Source organism: Macaca thibetana, chromosome 15 (genome assembly GCF_024542745.1).
Source record: "Macaca thibetana thibetana isolate TM-01 chromosome 15, ASM2454274v1, whole genome shotgun sequence".
NCBI classification, from domain to species: domain Eukaryota; kingdom Metazoa; phylum Chordata; class Mammalia; order Primates; family Cercopithecidae; genus Macaca; species Macaca thibetana.
The window spans coordinates 77,307,740-77,329,515 of record NC_065592.1 but is presented as its reverse complement, the minus strand read 5'-3'; the positions used below and the strand labels follow the sequence as shown (position 1 = coordinate 77,329,515).

Genomic DNA, 21,776 nt, shown 5'->3' with positions numbered 1-21,776 from the left:
CTGGAACCAGATTAACCATAAGTTGTTAACTTTAAAGGAGAGTGATGGATACATGGAAATTCACTTCATCATTTCATCAAACTGCTCTATGCTGTAATATGCTTAAATGCTTCCTAATCAAAAGAGTTAAGAGGAAAAACACAAGAGAAGACTCATGGGTCACCAAAGTCTCTCATACCTCACGTATCTTTTCACAAACACGACGGTGGTACAAACAAGTGGAGATACTAAATCTTGCTTAATTTTTTACTTTTTTAATGGCAGAAATAACCAGGTACTCGTCTTCAACAGACTCTGGCCCACAGCTTGATAAAATGTGTGCACAGCTGACTCACTTCAGACATAAATGCCTGGGCATATTTGCAAGTATAATCATTGAACCGGCCTTTCAGGATAGAAACCTAGATTAAAAATAAATACTGTATATATAATTGTATAAGTTCAAATAGAGAAAGGTATTTTTTTGTTTTGCTTAAGGTTCCATAAAAATGTCTACTTCCTCAAATAACTTAAAACATATACACATTTATGTTATATTCATATTTTATTTTGTACCATTTTTTAAGCAATCCAACAGAGTACAATAGCCTCGAATACTGTGAAACTGTACATTTCATAATGGATGACAGGCACATAACGCTGAATATCTGACACTGAACTGAATATGTGACATCGAACTGAAATGGAAAATATGATTGTGACACTAGTACACAGAAAATCCCATTCTAAAAATATCAGTATGACAATCTATTTGTCAAAATAATAGAATTTAAGACAAATTTGTCTCCATTAGTAACTTTTATTTAAACAACCTCTCATTTATGTCTTTTTACATGTACAAAGTTTTACAAATAAATACAATTCATAAATCATTATTATAGATGACTAGATGATAGCTATGCTATATAAACAATGACATTGTTTCATATAAAACACTGAAGAGCATTTTTATCACAGAAGCCATCATATGCAAAGATTCTGTCCAATTTAAATTAGCCATAAGTAAACTAAGTGTATAACCAACCAAATTAGCAGTCTGGCTAACTCTAATTTCTATTTGCCTATTATTGTGATTTTTACTTTTAACACTTCATGTGTACATGATATTCAATTTTTTAAGTGTTTCCGAAGAGCCTCCAACTTGGAAGAAGGTAGGGTGGACTTCAAGAATTTAATTTTGAAAGTGTATCAATCTGATCGATTCCTTAGTTTTGGTCAATACATCTCTCTCTCTCTCTCTCTCTCTCTCTCTCTCTCTCTCTATATATATATATATATATATATATATCAGGGAAAGGCATATAAAAATGATAAAAGGAGGCAAAGAGAAAGGCAAAAAGTGCTCTGTGAGGACAGATGTAAAAATTAGGACTCTTTAATATAAAAGGAAGGCCAGCAGCTATCAAAGTATCAATATTATAAATATACAAAGCCACATTTGAAGACATACCCAAAACTTCCTTCTTTCAGGTCTTTGTTCAAATGTTACCTTACCTGCAAGGTGTTCTTAATCACCCTATTTAAAATTACAACCTTCTCCACCCCCATCATTTACATATCATTTACACTCTCTATCCCCCTGCTTCTCACATGTTTTTTCCATAGCATTGACAACTATCTATTATAATACATACTCATTTATTTTCTCTCTCCCTCATCCCCAATTGTTTGACTATGAGTTCCTTCAAGGGCAGAGGCCCTTGAAGAATGATCAGGTTTATTCATTCCTGTATCCTTCACAGCAGTTCACTTCTTAGCCCCTACTTTATGTGCCAATATTTGCTCAAGAATTGAATGAAATAATTTTTAAAAAGTGAAATGAGCATGTATATTAAAACTTACAGAAATTGAAGAGCACTCCTTAAGTCTGAAAAAGAGGTTAAGATGGCTTCACAAATGGCACTAAATTCAGCAACTCATCATCTCGAGAGATGGTATACAATGAAAACACACTGATTAAAATGAGGGCTGGGTAGAATCATGAATGACAACTCTGTTTTTTGTTTTTTGGGGTTTTTTTTTAAGTTTTTTAGGGTAAAATCTCTGTAGTAGACATAAAGGCAGATATTCATACCTTTGCATAGTACAACCCTAATTAAACTATCACAAATGCAAACATGGATCTCACTTCCATAGTAATTCCATTCTGATATTACCTGCCTTGATACTGATACTGGCATTCTGATACCGGCTGCCTTGGTGTAACCCTGGAACTCAAGTCCAGATCCTTTACTTTTGACATCCCAGCAGGCACAAGAAAGTTAGGCAGCAGAAGGAAAAACCCAAGAGGTTTAGGATATTCAAAGTAGTCCCCCAAAGCAAGGTTCCCATAATGCCCCATGTCTCTCCTATATTAAGGAATTCCTGCACCCTGTCACAACTAGAAAATAGAAATAAGGTATAGAATCCTAAACGGCATTCCCCAACTTCTGAAAGTAAAATATTAGTCTTGTTGGATACTAAGAAAATCCAAACAAGTCTGGAATTATATCTGTATATAGGTAAGTGAGTCTAGCATTTCGTATATAGAGAAATTTATACATAAAAATACAGAATGAGGTGACAAAATGTCATTTGAAAAGAAGAAAAAGACCTGGATTAAGGTCAGCCCAATCTACTGCCAGCTACATGATCCTCTATTTGAAGAAATATTCAAAATTCATGCCTTCAAGCCATTAAATTCATTTTGGAAAAAAAAAAAAAAGGAAGTAAATAAATCCAATGGAAATAATAACAATAAAACTGCATTGCTTGAAAGGTCATTGTAAAATCAGAACTAGACAAAATTTTTAAACAGTTAAATGTGTTTTCTAAACTTTCATCAGAGATTCGAAATCAGCAATTTGAAGCTTAAACAACTATTCATTGTTTCTACTAGAAAAAGACACTGGGTCTCATGCTGAGTTCAAAAATCTTGATTATGGAGTCTTCTGCCCTCAGTAAGCTTACAAACAATTTAGAAAGATTAAGCATTTACAACTGAACAAACAAAAATCTAAATCACAATTTCCAATTAGCAGAGATAATAAGAAATTACTAGAAATGAACCCATCAAGTTAGGGACCACTCAAATTTCAGAAGAGATTAATTTACGCAGGGTAGAAAACACATTCTAAGTAGAATAAAGGATGAGAACCAAGTTTTAGAGAAAAGAAATGACAAGGCAGAATTCAGGAGACCATATAGGATAATAATAGCAATTGCCATTTATTAAATACTTATGTGTCAGACACAGTGCTATTTTGATTATGTCATATACTATAATCTTTGAAACAATCTTTTCAGGTTGATTTTATTAATCCTATTTCACAGAATGCAAGTAATCTGCCTAACATTAAACTGCTAGTCAGTAGCAGAGCTAGAATTCACAACCAGGGCTGTTCATTTTGAATTTCATTCTCTTAACCAATACATAATACAGTTGTCCCTCCATAACCATGGGGAATTGGTTCCAGGAGCCCCATCTTAAAAAAGGGTGCCCAACTCTCTTTTATAAAAAATAGCATAGTATTTGTGTATAGCCTGTACACATCCTCCTGTGTATACTTTAAATCATCTCTAGATTATAATTCCTAATACAATGTAAGTGCTATGTAAATAGTTGTTATACTATATTCACTTTTTTTTATTGTTGTGTTGTTATTTATTGTTGTCTTTTTTCAAGTGTTTCCCATCCTCAGCTGGTTGAATTCACAAATGCAGATCCCACAGACAACGAAATGTAGACTGGTCAGAAAAGGGGAAGTACGGAGAAGAGTCATGAAATGCTAGTTTGAAAATGGACATGAGACTGTAAGCTTCCTAACAGCAAAGACTGTGGTTGTTCTGTGGGACACTATGAAAAAAAATATTTCTTAAACGACTCTGATGAAGAAGCAATGAGGAATCCTGAAAAGATTCTGACAGACGGAAACATAAAACTCTGAGCTATTTCTAAAAATTCAAAAAAAACCTTCTTTTTAGAGGATTCTATTAATCCGAATTTAAAAGTTAAGTAAAAATGTATCTAGATTACAAATTCGTAAGACATTAAGACCACATTCCATATTTGAGTTTCCTTCTCTGTACATCCAACAAATATAGCAGTCTAGTATTTAGTTACTCTGGTAACTCAATCTCTATATTCAAATCTCAATTTAAGACTTGCAAGTATTTAGCACTTTCTATTCATTTGAATTACACTTTCAATATTTGTATTTTCCATTCTAATTTATGAGCCAGTATATATGCCAATACATCAGAAATACAGTTCAATCTAAAAGTATATTATTTAGATCTCTCTGCTAAAAACAATTTCATTAACAGAAAGCAAAATGAATGTAATGCATTACATTCTGACTCTCTCAATTCATCTGAAACAGCAGCATTAAATTTTTAAAAATGATAAAGAATAAAAATGAGGAACTTCTAGACAAAAAATGCAAGAGCTAACTAATATTTCATCATACTTCTGTTTATTGCATCTCCCTTTTTATTGAAGGTGAGGTTAAATCCAAAGGGAACAGTTTTACAAGAAGGTTTATCTGTGGGGATTTACACCTTGTTAAAAGCAAATGACAAGTGGTTTTCCCCCACAGGAAACATACTCCTGTTTTATATAAATGTATCCTTTCAGATTTGTTACCACAAATGAGGCTGCAGAGAGCATCAGGTTACATTGGGAAGTTCAGTGTCATATTCTTGGTTTCTCTTAAACGGACTGTTTCAAATAATTAACAGAGTTAGGGCTCAAATTGTTCATCTTTAGCACAATATCGAAACTAAATTCAAGCCTGAGCTCACTGATTTACTTCTAATTGTAAAACAGACACACACATACACACACACACAGAGACAGAGAGGAGAGAGAGAGAAACAATTAGACAAAATCTTGGTAATTACAATTCCTGCCACAGTCCCATACTATTAAAAAGTAAACAACATAACCTTCCAAAAACTCAGCTTAAGAAAATAAAAAATCAGATAATAGCATAGTTTCTGGTATTGCGTCTGGTTGCTATGGAATAAAGGGCAGTTTGTTCATATATTCCTTCTGTTCGTTCACTGCTACTTAAGAGTGCTGCCACACTTTTAAAGCCCAGCTGAGCAAGTCTCAGCTTGTTCCACCTACATCAGCTGCCAGTATTTTACTTTTGTTCCACAAGAGAGTGACCTACAAGAACAAACATTTCCATTTTTAAAATTCATAATAAATGAATTTTTACAAAAATTCTTAAAATAATTAAAAGCACCTTTACCCTCATCAAAAAAGTAAAGACACGCATACTAGGACTGAAAATTATTTACACTAATACACTGATTATGACATACACCATTAATTCCCAACAAGAGGAAATACAAATAATAGGAATTAAATATGTAATATTTTTCTTTTTTAAAAAACCTAACAAGTATGGCATTTCTCCTTAACATAAAGCCTACTTATGGTTTGGAAAACATTTTTAAATTTTATTTCTACGTCATTCTAAAATAAAATAATCCACATACCAAAAATTATAGTTGGAAATAATTAAAACAATATTTATGCAAATTTTGAATGCAGATTTATAAACTTGCTTTTTCTAGAAAAAATACGGAGCTCAAAATTATAGATAAACAGGTATTTTAAACACTAAAGGCAGTACATTTGAGTTGTTTGCCTTCAAAAAAAAGCTTTGTATTAGCCCTAAGAACATTTGTCAAGGAGTGTGGAGGCTGGAGTTCGACAGTCCTAATTCTGATGTTCTATGTCATTGTACAAGTCACTTACCCTCAGTTTTCTTACCTGTAAAATAAGTGGGGAGGAGGAAGGAGGGGGTTCAACTTGATAACCTCCCAAGTCCATTCCAACTAAAAAAATCTGACTCAAATAAAACATTCTAATTATGTCTCTACTGAAATCCTATATATTTGGGCCATTTGGAAACAAGTGTAACTCTAGTGAGAGACCTTTTCACCTCTCTAATCTGCTGTAGTCCCACGGCTGTCTCTTTTGGTCTGCTGTGCAGGGCCAGACACAGTAAAGGGACAGAGGAATATGGCAGTAAAATAAGTAGAGATAGGAAGAAAGGCTGAAGTTGGCCACTGAGAAAGAAAGATACTCATCATAGGGGATTTGAGGTTCCAGACACAAAACCTTAGCTGCTATGCAAACAGGGTCAGTTTATAAAATACAGATCATTTCTTGCAAAAAAAAAAAAGCAACAAACAAAACTCTCCTTTAAATGTGAAGAGACAGTGTTCTTCCAAATTAGAGCATTAAGTTATTGGGGAGTTACTCAAGCATAGAATATGTGGGTCAATATTATTATCCCCACCCTGAAAATGGCTGATTTTTAAATTATATACTATAACACAAATGTAGTAGTGGTCCAATTAAAAACTAAACAACTTAGAAACACTAGAATAAAAATGCCTGTGCTTTCACTGATACTAAACAGAATGTAAAATAATAAAAAGCCAAATAAAATTATACTTTGATTTTAAGTACAAGGTATCTAATAGAAAGCACAGAAAAAGTTACTATAAATGTTGAAATTGATATTGCATTAAATGCATAAGGAAATCTATAAATATTTCTGAAATTAACATATACATTCTATAATCCTTTGTTTTGCAGGGTTCCATTTATGTTTTATTCACATATTGTTTGGCTCATTAAACTTTATACTGGTGTTTTCTTCATACACTGTATCTTCTATCTACTTTTGAAAAGTATAAAGATCTAACAGGCAGAATTACGTAATGAAGACATTTCCTAATGTCAGATAGAATTATATATAACCCTTTGAGAAAAGAAAGAGTAGTTTAGTTCTGAAATAAGATCATTTAATTAGTATATCACTTTGGTTATTTTTGTATCACTTTACTATTCAGTTTGTCTAGTTACCCTGTATAGAAACATTTTTAAAGACTGCCTCAAAATATATTAAGTCATACACAATTCCACTGAACCCTCTGGATCATAAGGAAGTTTAGCAATTAAAGTTATTATATAAACAAAAAATGCAAGCTTATTTAATGTACTGTATTTACCTCTTCATATCTTAATCATTGAATTGGGTTCAAACAAGGAAACATCAGCTTTTAAAAAGATTTAGGTATACATTTTGTGTTGTTTACTAAAATGCCAGTAATCACTATTTGTTATACATACTAGTCTGCTCATTACAGAATAGTTTCATGTAATAATAATATTATTACATGAATAATGATTTTTTCTTTGGCTATAGATTTTAGCATTGTAAAATAAACTTCTTTCATACCAGTCTGGCCTCAGTCAAATAAAAAAACTCAGAAAAGTAACTTCCTCATTCTCTGAAGATACTAAATCACAAAATATTAAAACTGCTTTGAGTGATATCATAAACTATCAGTACATTAACTCTTGGATGTCTCTTCCTTTATGTTCTATTACAAACAAAATGAGTAGCAAACTTTGAAGGAAATATTCCAGAAGAAGCGGAAGATAGTTCTCTTCCCTCATTAACTTACAAAATGACTCAACTGTTTACTCGAATCTACCCACAAACAAAGTTAAAAGAATGGTAGACAAAAGATAACCCCATTTCACCCTTGGAGAGTTAGTCTTCAACACAGGTTTCTTCAAATGCGGGCTACTGTCCCTGGACTTTCTCCCTTTCTTAATGATGGGTCAGGATTCAAGTAAAGGAGCCTTGAATTCAATTACTGAACAAAAGATATGACCGGAAACCAAGAACAAACTTCCTGATTTAGAAATGCTGTGCCTGTAGGGTGACTACAGTCAACAGTAATTTATTGTACACTTTAAAATAACTAAAAGTATAATTAGAATGTGTGTAACACAAGGAAATGGTAAATGCTTAAGGTGATAGATACCCCATTTACCCTTATGTGACTACTATGCTTTGTATGCATGTATCAAAATATCTCATGTACCCCATAAATATATATCATTACCATGTACCCACAAAAATGAAAATAATAAATAAGAGAAATGCTGTGCTGAGAGAAAAAACAACATCAATCATTTTTAAATATTTTGTTTTAAACACAAGCATTTTTTCAAGTATACATTGAATCTGTTCTTAGCGTAAGATTTAAATATTTTCAAAGCAACACAAAGTAAAGAATGATTCAAGGTTATTTCAATAAACAAATACCTCAAATTATACAGCTTTAGAGCAATAGAAGGTACTAATTTGTTAAATCCGTGTAATGGGCATATGGGAGCTTACCAGACTACTCCAATATAAGTTTTAAATGTCCCAAAATATAAAATGTTATAGGAATACATACACTTACGGGACACAGTTTTTTTACTATATACTGACTTTACAAATGTAGGATGCTTTAGATATCAGATAAACTAATCAGATATCTCAACTGGATATACTAATTTTATGTATTTTATATATTAATATATTACCTTGTAATAATAAAATAAGTACAAGAAAACTCTGATGCAACATCTCAATTTAATTTCTATATACAATGTCTAGAAATACCCAAACCTCATACAATACTAGTCAAAGATCCCAGCACCTTGTTAGAATAATTTCCAACAAACAAACAAACAAAACACAAATGTGGCACTCAAAAAGAGGCTAGGTACAATCTTTTTCCTCGGGTCCTCCCATTAGGTAAAAATCACAGTAAAGATTTTAAAAAGAAATTGTTCATTCAACAAATTATTTCATCATTCATATTGTGATTTTTCCATCTTACCTTAATTTATCTTTATTTACAAATTCTCTACTAATTTCATTCAACTCCACTTTTCAGTATCTCTTCCTACCCTTTTTTATCTTTCTTGATTCCCAAATATCGTATGTCCTTTTTGTAACACTCTACAATTCGAAACCTTAAAAAATATGTCCACATAGCTGAGAATATCCAGTTTTGTATCTAATAACCCATTTCCCTCATTACTTTATGCTCCTTAAAACTCAATGGAAATCTAAGTCATTTCAGGATTCCTAAATTAACCAAAATAATACTGCACTAAATATACATTGATATAAATCCTTTAATTCCTCATTCAAAATTAAAGCTAAAGGACAAAATAAAAAACCAAAAGCTTAGAGACTAATTTATCCAATTATCTTAGGTCTCTGCTAGAATGTTTTTGAATCAAATATTAGAAATGTCATCAGTCATGACAGCAATATTATTATCAGATACGCAGAATATGGTGAACTGGGATTCATATTTAGTCCCTGAAATGATACTTCTTTTTCTCTACATTGTACTAGTCACTGTTCATACTCCAGTTTTTCAAATTATATGATCCTGCTCTTCATTTTCTACCCCATTCCTTCAGATTAAGGTGCTGTTCTGGGCATGGGGTGCCATCTACTGGCATTCTTTCTAAGGTTTATAATACAAAAGGTAAATTGGGACTTCCAAAGCTCCCAGATAATGTACATTTAGGAAATTCCAGGCAGCAATGAAAATTAACAAAAACACATTTTAATAGAGAGGCTTACATTATTCAATAAAGAAGTCTTTACCGTAAAGTTTATCACAGGCAACAGGACTGGAAGTGAGTGCTGCATCAGGATCGCTACAATAACCTCCTCTCACAAATTACTCTGATCTGTATCTCCAGTCTGTGGTCATTTGCATTTCTATCAACCCCCAAAAATGCTCAAGCAAACCTAACCCAATCAAAATACTAAAATAAATCTCTTTCCAAGTTCCAAGATAAAAGAATCCCACCTTACTTCCAAGACATATGGCACTCAAATCTTTGCTGAAATATAAACCTGCAACTATTATACAGCTCTACTCATTCAATATTATTCAAAAGGTTTTACATTTCAAAACTCAGCAGACTTCTAAAAATAAGCAGATCAAATGTTGATCCAACAGCACAATATCTTAACCTTCTATAATTGGAATGAATTACAATTTTTGTCTTTAACTACAATTTAATTCAATTTCAACATTCATGGTCTTTATTAACTAAAAGTAGCCTCTAAAAATCATCATATAATGTGAGACACTATTAAAAATTGCTCACAAAACCACACGAAGGTCATTCAAAGAATTTCATTAAACAGTTCCCCTAATTTTCTTTGCCTCAAGAAAATAGCGCTGAGGTGGAAATACTAAATGTTCCTAATGATCCTCCAAGAGATGGATAATGCAAACATCAGTGCACAAAAACAATACAGATAGTTCTACAACACCAAGCAAAATGTAAACTAAAATGACTTTCTAAATATCTACATACACACACACAAAACACATTATCTAAGTTAAACTCCATTTTTCTTAATATATCTACTACACTCTAATTGAAAAGCAATTTTTTTTTAGCAAAGTTTTGTTTTGTTTTGTTTTGTTTTGTTTGAGACAGAGTTTCCCTCTGTTGCCCAGGTTCTGGGTTCACTACAGCCTCCACCTTGAGGGCTAAAGCAATCCACCCACCTCAGTCCAGAGGGGGTAGTACTACAGGCAGGCACCTTTGCACCTCGCTAATTTTTTAATTTTTTGTAGAAACAGGGTCTCACTATGTTGCCCACACTAGTCTTGAACTCCTGAGCTCAAGGGATTCTTCCACCTCGGCCTCCCAACGTGCTGGGATTACAAGTGTGAGCTAAACAAAGTATTTTAAAATGCTCTTAAGACATATGCAATATAATCATTTTATAAAACAAAGAATCTAAATTTATGAGTTTGCATGTTATGTACTGATTTTTCATGTTGGGTTTTCAACATGGCACATCAAAATACATATTGTACTTTTAAAGTTGTAAAGGTGAATTTCATATTACTCATATAATAACTTTTGATGTTTTTTATTAATGACCCTTAAACTGACACTTCATCAAAATTCATCTCTGAGACTGTCATCAGATATAATCAGATGCCAATAAGCAAATGCCTGATGTGATAGGTTTTGCTCTTTGGTTATTTAAAATAGTATAAATAGTATCAGGGGAAAACTAAATTCTAATGCAAAAATATATATCCACAAAACCATTTATCCAAAGCAAAACATAAAAAGGTAGATTTAAGGAATCACTGCTGTTATCTTGTTTATGAACTAGATTTTCTCATGTCTTTTTTTTTAATTCCTACCTTTCTAAAATTTGTACATGACTAAATCAAAATTCTGGTTCCTTAAAAAAGAAAGATATTATTTTACATCTACTAATGTACAAATGGATAGATATATACAGATATATTGAGTCTTTAGAAAAAAGGAATCACTAACAAAATTAAACAGAATACCCATCTTCACAAAAATAGTTGTACTCTGCACACTATTTCAACAGATAAGAAATCTGGAAGAAATACTGGATCACCTAAGTCTTCTGTCTCCCAACTCCCCATGCCCCCTAAGTCCCATCTCAAGCCCCCACACCCACCAGAACTTAATGGTCCAGGAAAATTAACTGGGGAAAATATGTAATGCACTGATGTCTAACAATAGAAACAGGATATGATTTCTAAATGTATCTGCTTTTCCTGCCCTTCTACAGCAACCTCCCCCATTCCTCCACAACTAAAACATGGAAGACACTTAACTGACAAGCAAAGAATCTCTAAAATGGTTTTGCACATTAAAGTAAACTATGCTGACTGAGACGGAAGGGGATGAGATATATTTTAAAGATGAAAGTTATACTGAAGTACATAAATGCTATTAGGCATGCAAATCTGAATGTAGTCCAGAAAATTGAATATGTTATATTAATCAGTAAAAAAGCATGCAAAAATAAATTTTTTAAAGCAACAACAATTACAATCTAAGCTTTAATATACTCCCCTATTAGGCTGGTAAAAGAGTTGAGATACAGCAGAATATATGACTTATCTTGAATAAATGTAAAAATGCTTCTTCTCTTAGCCTGCTATGTTCTAAAATCTTGGTAAGTCTACAAACCAAAGTAGTATTAAAGTAAAAATGTATTTAAATTTAAGAAAATGTATACTTCTTAAAGGACTATTTTTCTCTACCAAAGTTTAATTAAAAGAATGCTTATCCAAATATAAACAATATTAAGAGAAAGTAAAGCAGTAAATTATTACCGATGGAAAAATATGAGACTAGTGTGGAGGATGGCAATGCTTTCCAGACCAGGGACACCAAAGTAGTCCAAAGGCTCTCAGAGCTTGTCTAGGCCTTGACAGGATTTTTAGCACTTCTTAAAAACCCGTTGAATAGCTTCAATAATTGGGGAAGAAACGTCTTAAAAACAAGATCAACAGAAACCTAAATTAATTTTTATTCTGATAAGAGAATGCGCATGCGCTCGCTCGCTCTCGCACTCTCTCTCGCTCTCTCTCTCTCTCTGTTAAATTGCCTATCCACATACTTGGGAAATTATGTCCTGTTTTAAATATCTCATTGGTGAGCAACAGACAGGAGGAGCCCCAAATGTCAGACACTTGTCTGGCACACATACATAGAGAAGCTGGCTTCGGCAGGAACTCAAGCTGTGAGACTCAGCTAATTCCTATGTGGGTGAGAAAATGAGGGCACTTGGCCACCGCTCTCTACAGAAGCCATTGAAATGGTGGAACCTTCTGAGATTTTGCTATAGGTATGGCCATTATGCTAGTACCAGGCTGTGGGTTTTCTTTCTTTCTTGTTCTTATCAGAAGAAACAATAAGCAAACAACTTGCTAGCCTTTGAGAACATGCAAGGGAAATGCCAATTCCTGGCTCCATGTCATTGGCATGTTTCCCTTTTCCCAGTGTCAATCTTGCTACAGAATCATAGACTGGAAAGGGCTTTAGAGATCCCACAGCCCTATTGTTTCATTTTACAGATGGAGAAGCTGAGGCCTATTAAGTGACTACACTAAGGCTTTACAGTTAGAAATAGAGTGAGAACCTTTATTTTCTTTTTAACCTCCTTTGGCTAGCATTTTTGAAGTCCTTTATATCTTGGCCTGGTCACTCGTCCTTTCTCCTTTTATCATCTTTCATTTTATCTGTCTCCTCTTACCAACTAACACACTATTATTTTGAGGACAGCTGCCTCACTCTCAACTCCTATTACCCAATACCTCATTTTTGCCTAAACAGGAATTACCAAAAACCTCCAGAAATCTAGACCAAGCACTGTAAAGCAAAGTCAAGCAGTAGTAGCTGGGTATTACTGCTTCTAATAAAAGTGAGAAAGAAGAATCCAGGAATTAAAAGTCAGCAATGGCAGGCATCTGTGATTGTGCAAACACAATATTTATGGACTAGAGATTTAACCCTAAAGTACTTAGCCAGAGGCCAGCACATAGCCAGGACTAAGAAGGGAGCCTTATGAATCAAAACCACACTCAGATTACACAGTTAGTGGAACAAGGTTATATATTTGTCCGAGAGGACAGTCAGATAAGTAGAAATTGTAAGACAATAACAGACTATTGGAAATGGTAAGAATAACCATACAGTCACGCACCACATAATGTTTCTGTCAACAACAAACCACATCCCACAACATAATGGAGCTCAAAAATTCCTCTAGCTCAGTGGCATCATAACCAACTAAACACCTTAACACAATGCATGACCTTTTCTATGTTTAGATATGTTCAGATACACAAATACTCACTCCAGTAACATGCTATGCAGGTTTATAGACAAGAATAATATGCTATACTATACAGCGTAGGCATGTAGCAGGATATACGATCTAGGTTTGTGTTAGGTACACTCTATGATGTTCACACAATGATAAAATCACCTAACTACGTAATTCCCAGAACATATCCACATCATTAAGCAATGTATGACTGCATAACCTGACCATCCAAATCACATTTCCTAACGTTTTCCCAAAAGTTCCTTTTAAATGTGTGTCAAATTTACTGGCAAAAGGAAGCTGAGGAGGTGGCTAAGCTAAGAGTCAGTCTAATTGATACATTGGGGCTAATTATCTACAAAAATAATGCAAAAGGGGTCACATAACTAAACACTTAACGGGAGTGGGGAGAATGGTGAAATGAGTGACACAGACAAACATCTGTACAACATACAATGCTTTGGCAAAAAAGAAAAGACATATAGTATCAGGTAAATTTTCAACTGAAATATATAAATCAAATTTCCAGTTTCAGAAAGATTAGAACTATTTATAGATCACTCTAAAATGAGAAAACTGTTTCATTTCAATGAAAATACTCAGGAAAAATATAGAAATAAAGGAAATTACTGAATAGCAACTTTAACAATTAAGCAGCCAACTTGAAAATGTTACTTAAACATCTTTAATATCCAATGAAAGGAAGCCACAGGTGACATATTTCCTCTATGATTTCATATTATATATTACACTAAACAATGTTCCAAGGTTACTTTACAACTGAAGATTGGGATTGACAAATTATGCCAAAATTATTTATTGCTGTAGGTACACAAGTAGTGACCTCACACATTTTTCTACCCTTAGTAAAGTAACAATACTAAGCAATGTATTATAAAAATGTAGAATAATTCCTTGATAAACTCATCTTTACACAACTGACTAGACTATCATTATTAAACATTACTGACTGCATTCGGTATAAAGTTTATAAACAGGGCTCAGACTGTTTTAAAATAATTCGTGTCTAACATGAAAATAAAAATATAAGTGGGACAATGAACTGAACAATGACAGTATAACAGATAATGAAATATTACATCATTAGATCTTAATCTAAAATCCTTTGACCAGGAGAGTTATGCAAACCTAGTAAAAGCAACCCATTATAAGGCTGCAGAATAAAACTAAAACATAACTTTGGGCTAGCATTCTATTAATTCAGTGTGATAAGACTGGTTATCAAATGATAATCCAAGCCTGTGATTGGTAGCTTGTCCGTGCTTTATTTTTTAAAGTGGAGGAAAAGGAATAATTATTATTTAATGAGTATAGATTGGTAAGCAAAGTCTTTCAAAACTTTTTGGGCTCATTAAAAAAGGAATGGTCAAAGGATTCTTAGGTAGCAAAAAGATTAGAATAGGTATTTTCTCAGCCTTCCCTAATAATAAAGCCAACACGTATTGAACACATATTGTGTCAAATACTGAGCAAAGTACATTACATAAATTATCTCCTTTAATCCTCACAAAACCCCATAAGGCAGGCAAGATTGATCCTATTTTTCAAATGAGAAAACTGAGGTTAAGTGAAGGTAATAACTTGTCCAAAGTCACACAGCTAATGAGATTATCTGAAATCTGACTCCAAAGCCTGTTCTTCACCAGTATACTTATTCTATCCATCTATTTAAAGAACAAAACCTATTTATACCTATTTATTGATACTCTAAATATATTTCAATTTTTAACTGATTTGTTTTCACTAAGAGCACTCTGCATTTGATACGAAATAAAAACTACAAAAATAAAGATTTTTTAAGCAATATAACTTGTCATAAAATACACTTTCAAAAATCTAGCCTGCAACACAAGACCTTCTCTCTACAAAAAAAAAAAAAAAAAAATTGAAATGTTTTAAATTTTAAAATGATGGCAATAGCCTGTAGTCCTAGCTACTCAGGAGGCTGAAGCAGGAGGACCACTTGAGCCCAGGAGATCGAGGCTGCAGTGAGCTATGACTATGCCACTGCACTCCAGCCTGAGTGACAGAGCAAGACCCTGTTTCAAAAAAGGAAAAATCTTACTGGCAAAAACTAACTGGTAAACTGTAGGACTATATTTTTAAACAAAAATACCTAACCTATTTTAGCAAGACCAGTATTTAAACATAGTGTTACTTTATTAAATGTTTTGGATTCTTTGAGGCAGTCCAACACACATGAACTACTATGCCTTGTAAGGTTACTTTATAAAAATATCACAATTAATTATAGTAAAATGTGTAATAGTACAGATAAATCCATTATCAAGATTTAAAAGTTTATATGCTGTTACTATGTCTTTCTAAGCTTACTTAAGGAAGATATTACTGTTTCAGTATGTCTTTTAGAGTATATATATTGCTGTGAAAAGAGAATCGATGATACAAGAAGCAGCCCAAGATTGGACTCAGTAGTTCTCCTGAAAATCTCTCACTGAACAAATAAAATAAAAAAAGTAATATAAGATCACTCCCAGTTTAAAAGTATATGGCACACAGTAAGGCAGAGAATCTAAAAGTTTTCAGATAAAGAGCCAAATTAAACAATCAAACCAGCCTATTCCAACAGCGTGAAGTAGGGATTGCATTCGTTTCTGTTTTTGGTTTTTTGAGACAAGGTCTTGATCTGTCACCCAGGCTGAAGTGCAGTAGCATGATCACAGCCCACTGTAACCTTAAACTCCTGGGCTAAACAACTCTCTCACCTCAGCCTCCTGAGTAGCTTGGACTACAGGCACACACCACCAAGCCTGGCTAATTTTATTTTTCTTTTTTTTGTAGAAATGAAATCTTGCGGCCTTGTTGCCCAGGCTGCTCTTGAACTCATAGCCTCAGGTGATCCTTCCGCCTCAGCCCCAAAGTTCTGGGATTCTAAACGTGAACAAATACACCCAGCCAGAGTTATCTAGATAATGTTAATACTATTTTATTATGAATTAGCCTGATAATCACTATTGCCATTTATTTTTCCAGTGCCATTTATTTTTTCAGTGCAGTTTTTTAAAGATTATACAATAAAAAGTATATCACTAATTATGCCATGTTAAAGTGTTATAAGAATGTACAATTACTGATATATGCTAACCATATGAAATTTAACAAGTATAAAGTCACATATCACCAAATAGTATGATTCTCAGGGTAACCTAAGTTTTGAAATAAAGATTAAAATATCTACATAAGATAATCAACATTATGCCCATAGGACTAATGCTGACATTCAGACAGTGCCAAAGATACCAATCTTTATATTGTTATATGTTGCGGTAATATGTATTAGTACACGAAGATAGGTTTTGATGTAAAAGTGCCAATTAAGATCGTATGTTAAACTCCATAAAAAATAAGCCTATTATATGCTTCAATGCATATATAATTAAAATATTTTTCTTTAAATAAAAGTTCTAGTGAGTTCACATTCTTAGTGATAATAATCTCATGTTGCAAACAGCACAGCACCCTCTGGTGCATCTGTTATAAGAAATATAAAATTCCCACAGAAAAGGACAGAATTATACAGTAACGTGAACCTTAGAAATCAATAGGTTGATAGTTTTTTATTTACTGCAGTACATATTTTTGAACATTAATACTTAAAAATATTATCATTTTAAAAGATCACTATAAACTTTATAGCAGTAAATGAAGTCAGGAAAACGCTTAGTTTGAAAATATTTAACCAACAAAAACAATACCTATTTCCAACATATAAAAAATGCTGTCAAAAAATTATTTCAGTGAAGGACGACAAAAGTATAACTTGTCATGTTAACCAAATTTCACTTTATTCAAATCGGCCCTGGGGTTTGACTTGGGTGTGTAAAATGTTCCTGTGTACTTTTTCTGGATTCAAAGGGAATTTACCATTATTTATAAGAATTGATAAGTGTTTTGTGAAAGAATCTGCAAGTTCTACAACTTAAAAATAGAATAATATTCAGAAATAAAAGTTACGTTAAATTATTAATCTTTAGTAGTTCAAAACTTATACTTTATTTAAAAAAAAAACTTTTCCTAGGAAAATAATTAACTCTTAAAGTAGATTTTACTAACAACAAAAGCAAAGGATGCCACCTGCTTTAGACAGCCCTTTTGTCAACCACTGGAAGTCCCAATACAATGCAGTAAAAAATGAAAGTGACACCTGTTTAAAGCAGCCATCTGTCTCTAACAAGCTAGATTTAATCAAATCCACTTAATCTTGGATTTCCAAAATATGGGAACACTATGTAACTGAATAGAGAGGAATTTAAAACATACTTTGTGATGGCCACTGGGAATATATACCAAAAAGTTAAAGGCAAATTATTCAGTTATGAAAACTGTTTTTAAAGTAATTAAGCTCAAATAGAGGATTTTTAGCCAATGGTTCTGCATAAAAACAAAATAATCAGGAGCCTCTCCAAAATGTTAAAGTTTACTTCTTCCCTATTCTCATTTCTTGTAACACATTCTCACTATGAATACTAAGAACAAAGTAACATTCCTATTAGTGTTCTGGAAAAGTGTGTTTGTGTGTGTGTGTGTGTGTGTAACTCTTGCCACATATCTTCTGCTATGCCCACCCATTTAAACACAAACACACACACAAATATACCCACACTTTAAAATCTGAAAACCAAAAATCATTATATTCTACCTGCTAATTTCTTCAGCGGGAGAATACCAACACAATATCAACTTTCTCAAGAAATGAAAAATGTTACCAAAAAGTAACATATATTATCATTTAAACGATGCATAAAATCCAACTTGCTTTTAAGATTCATTCATTTTTTAATTGCTATTTTTAACGGTAAAAAATTTACCATAATAAATTTGTTTAGGGTAAAATACACTGTTCCGGGTTAAAGCATATTAAGCTTATAAACTATAACCTTTTATTTGAGTACCAAAGTAGAGTACAGGACTATTTGAGTACTGGAGGAATAATATAGAAAAACTAAGCACCACTACAACATTTAATGAAAACATTGTGAAACGATGCAAAATTTCTAGAAATTCATTAGTTTGCCAAATATGTGTATACGTATGATGCCTACACCATTTTATATAATTCACAGGCAAAACAAACCAACAACACTGAGGCATTATGGCATACATTGAATCACAGATCTTTAACTATTCAAAACAAGTTACAAGTGACTTCTGCTAAAATAGTTTTAGTTTCAAAGCATGATCACTTTTACAAATTTCTATTAGTATAAAAACTAAAAACACAAGAAAGTATCAATATGTAATATAGTCCCTTCTAGGAAAAATATTAAGAAAGAATAAAGTAAAAGCTAAGTATCTACTCTTGGGTTTAATTTTTAAATTTACCATTTCTTAGTGTTTCTGATTATTTAAGCAATTCCACAGCAGCTCTAATAGCGATTTTATTCCACATATATGCTTCAAAAAATGGAAAAGTAATGAAATTCAATTTAAGTTCTGCTCTCAAATCAACTTGTGAATGAAAATCTAAATCACAGAAAACTTGAGCTATACATGAGTGAAATGCCTCAAAAAAGTTCTCAGACACTGCAAATATTAAATTGTAACATTCCAGCATATAATTTACTTAACTGAAAACCTATTATATAAATGGCATAAGGTCTGAAACTGTCCCAAGACAGCAAAACTCCTATTAACTTCAGAGAGTTTATAGGACCCAGGAGCTTCATCATCCAAAAGTGTTCAGGCATTTGACACTCAATCTGAACAAAAAAAAGTACAAGTTAGTATTAGAGATTTGCATGGAACCCAGTTTGGGGAGGGGAGGAATAATTATAAAGAATTCTGAGTACTCTGAGAAAGACTTCTTTCAGAACAAAATATCGTCTTCATTTAAAATAGCAATCGCAAGGAAATGAATTGAAAAAGTTTTTTAAAATCCCAACTCTTAGTTTACAAAATATTAGCCTTAATAGCATTATAATTACCTACCCTGCTCATTGACAATCTCAAGAATAATTAGTACTGTCACATTATTCACAAGCTGCTGTCAGTTAAATCAATATATGTTTGCTGTTAGAAGACTATTTGAATAAGCATTTTAAAACTGTAAATTAAAAACTTCAATATGTGCAACTATAATAGTACGTTGTATTTGTTTTAGCACACATTCATTTTCAAAACTCTTTATTGATAAATCTATTAACTAAAAGTTAAGCTGAAAAAAATGAACAAATTTAGGGGATCTGTAAAACTGGGTTAACGCTAACCAAGAACCTACTACATAAGGACTAATAAGTATTCAAATCTACAGAGAAATATAATTTTTAAAAGAAATACTTAAAAAGGAAAAAGTTCTCTCTCCTGAGCAGGTTCAAGTCACTGTCCAAAGAAAATCAAAAAGTAAATAAAAAGAATATGTTAAGTACAAACATGCCTAGATCTTAACCACAAAGAAAGTGAAATATACACACGTTTCAAGTTGAGAAGCTTCATACATTCTTTATGAACTTGACTTCAATTTCAACTCTCAAAGGAAAATGAACAGAGTAGATTAAAAAAAAAAAACTCTTAAAGTACCATAACTGTCACAAATAACATTGTGAACTGAGTTCTCACAAAGCCTCCTTGTGTCCCTTCCCTGTTCATCACAAAGTCTCATAACCACAATGAAAATTGTTAACACTCTACTGCGGAGAAAGAGGATCATCAAAGTGAAACGGAACCTCACTACTACCCCTCCCACCTCCACATGAAGGATAAAGCACTGTCAGTAACTACTAACCCAAGTGTCACAGATGCCGTGCATCCGGTTTAAATCACAAGCACACACACACACACCCCCCAAAGAAGAGAGAGGAGACAGACTTTAGAAAAGAAAAATCTCTTTCCCAGTACAGCAAAGAGAGCCCAACGAAGAGGCCCCAGGTTTCCGTGTGTGTGCAAGGGATGTGGGGGGGTGGGGGAGTAGAAAGAGGGGGAGGGAAGAGTGCTGAATGGATATTAAGACTGTTTGCCGCACAAAGAAAACACAGTTTTAAAAAGAAAAAGGAAAACCGTGAAGCTCATGATGGTGAAAGAAGAGCAGCCCATTCAGCACCAAGCAAAGAGGGGCAAAAATGAAGGGAATAGGCGGTGGGAAAAGTTCACCAACGTACGAGGATAAAAATAACGAAACCCATAACAAGGCCCCACAAGTGAACAACAACAACAACAAAACACCACCTCTTGGGTCCCCCCCTGCACACTGTTGTCTATTTCGGCTTTGAAAGAAGCAGGAAACAAGCAGCGTTAGAAAAGAAGAAAATTAAAGAAAGAACAAATTCTTATCTCTTCACCTGACCCTTCTCCTCATACCAGACCTAAGGGAAAGATCCGGCATCCGCATCGGAAAACTGTGGCTCCCTCTCCCGCTCGGCTCGCAGCCCCCCAATCTCCCGCTCCATCCCTGAAGTGCGGCCGGCGCAGGGCCGGGGCCGGCGGGCAGCGCGGCGCCCACACCCCCGACCCAGCCGCGGCGCGCAGGGTCCATTGTAAACAAGCCCGGGGAACAGAGCCCCTCGGCGGCGGCGCCGCAGCGGCAGCCCCCGTGTCAGGAGTGAGACCCCTGCACAGCCACACTCGGCTCGCACACACGAACACACACACGCACGGACACACGCGTTCACACGCAGCCACACGCTCCCACACACATGTAGAGACCGAAGAATATTCACCTTGGCTGTGGATTATTGTGGTGTTGTTGGTGGGTGATGGAGATGGTGGTGGTGGGGAGGAGGAGGAGGAAGAGGAGGAGGAGGAGGAGAGGAGTAGTTGTTGTTGATGGGTAACAGTCGCCAGGACTACGGTGACTATGGCGCTTGATTCACAAGGCAACGGTTGCTATAACTCACAAAAGAGAGAGAGAGAGAGGGAGAGAGAGAGCGAGAGGGAGAGGGAGACACTCGCACGGGGAGGGGTGGGGGAGGGAAGAGGGGAGGAGGCGGGCCCGGCCAAGCCGCCGGAAGGGGAGGGAGCAGCGCTGTGACTGACGGCTCCCGAAGCCGGACGGGGTGGCGGGGTGACGGGGCACGAGGCCGGGATTCCAACACAGGACTCCGAAGAGGTGCGCCTATGCTTGGTTGGGGCTGAGGTCACCAAGAGTCCTCTCAGAGGGACGTTACTACACGCGCTGGCGAAGCCCAGGAGAATTTAGAGTCGCGGTGCGAGGATTACTATCTGTGAAACGAGGGCTGCCTTTCCCGGCAGCCAGCTTTGTGCAGAGACGTCCCGGAGCCACGAGAGAGTAACGGCTAACCC

The 21,776-nt window shown here is 34.4% G+C and overlaps 1 protein-coding gene across 11 annotated transcripts in view; it reads right to left on the bottom strand.

Annotated features, from left to right (window-relative positions):
* Positions 1-21,538, bottom strand: part of RFX3 (regulatory factor X3) — a 311,425-nt gene extending 289,887 nt beyond the window's left edge. For 5 of the 11 annotated variants that reach the window (XM_050762008.1, XM_050762003.1, XM_050762007.1 and 2 more), the window contains exon 1: positions 21,194-21,538. Coding sequence is in view for 3 of the 11 variants with exons in the window: in XM_050762002.1 (XP_050617959.1) it covers positions 19,952-19,973 (22 nt within the window). In the remaining 8 variants the exon portion in view is untranslated. Of the gene's footprint in view, positions 1-12,003; positions 19,241-19,951; positions 20,890-21,193 lie in introns of those variants that run through there. The other 6 variants (XM_050762002.1, XM_050762014.1, XM_050762011.1 and 3 more) reach the window with 5 other exon arrangements.
* Positions 21,539-21,776: the final 238 nt, after the last annotated feature.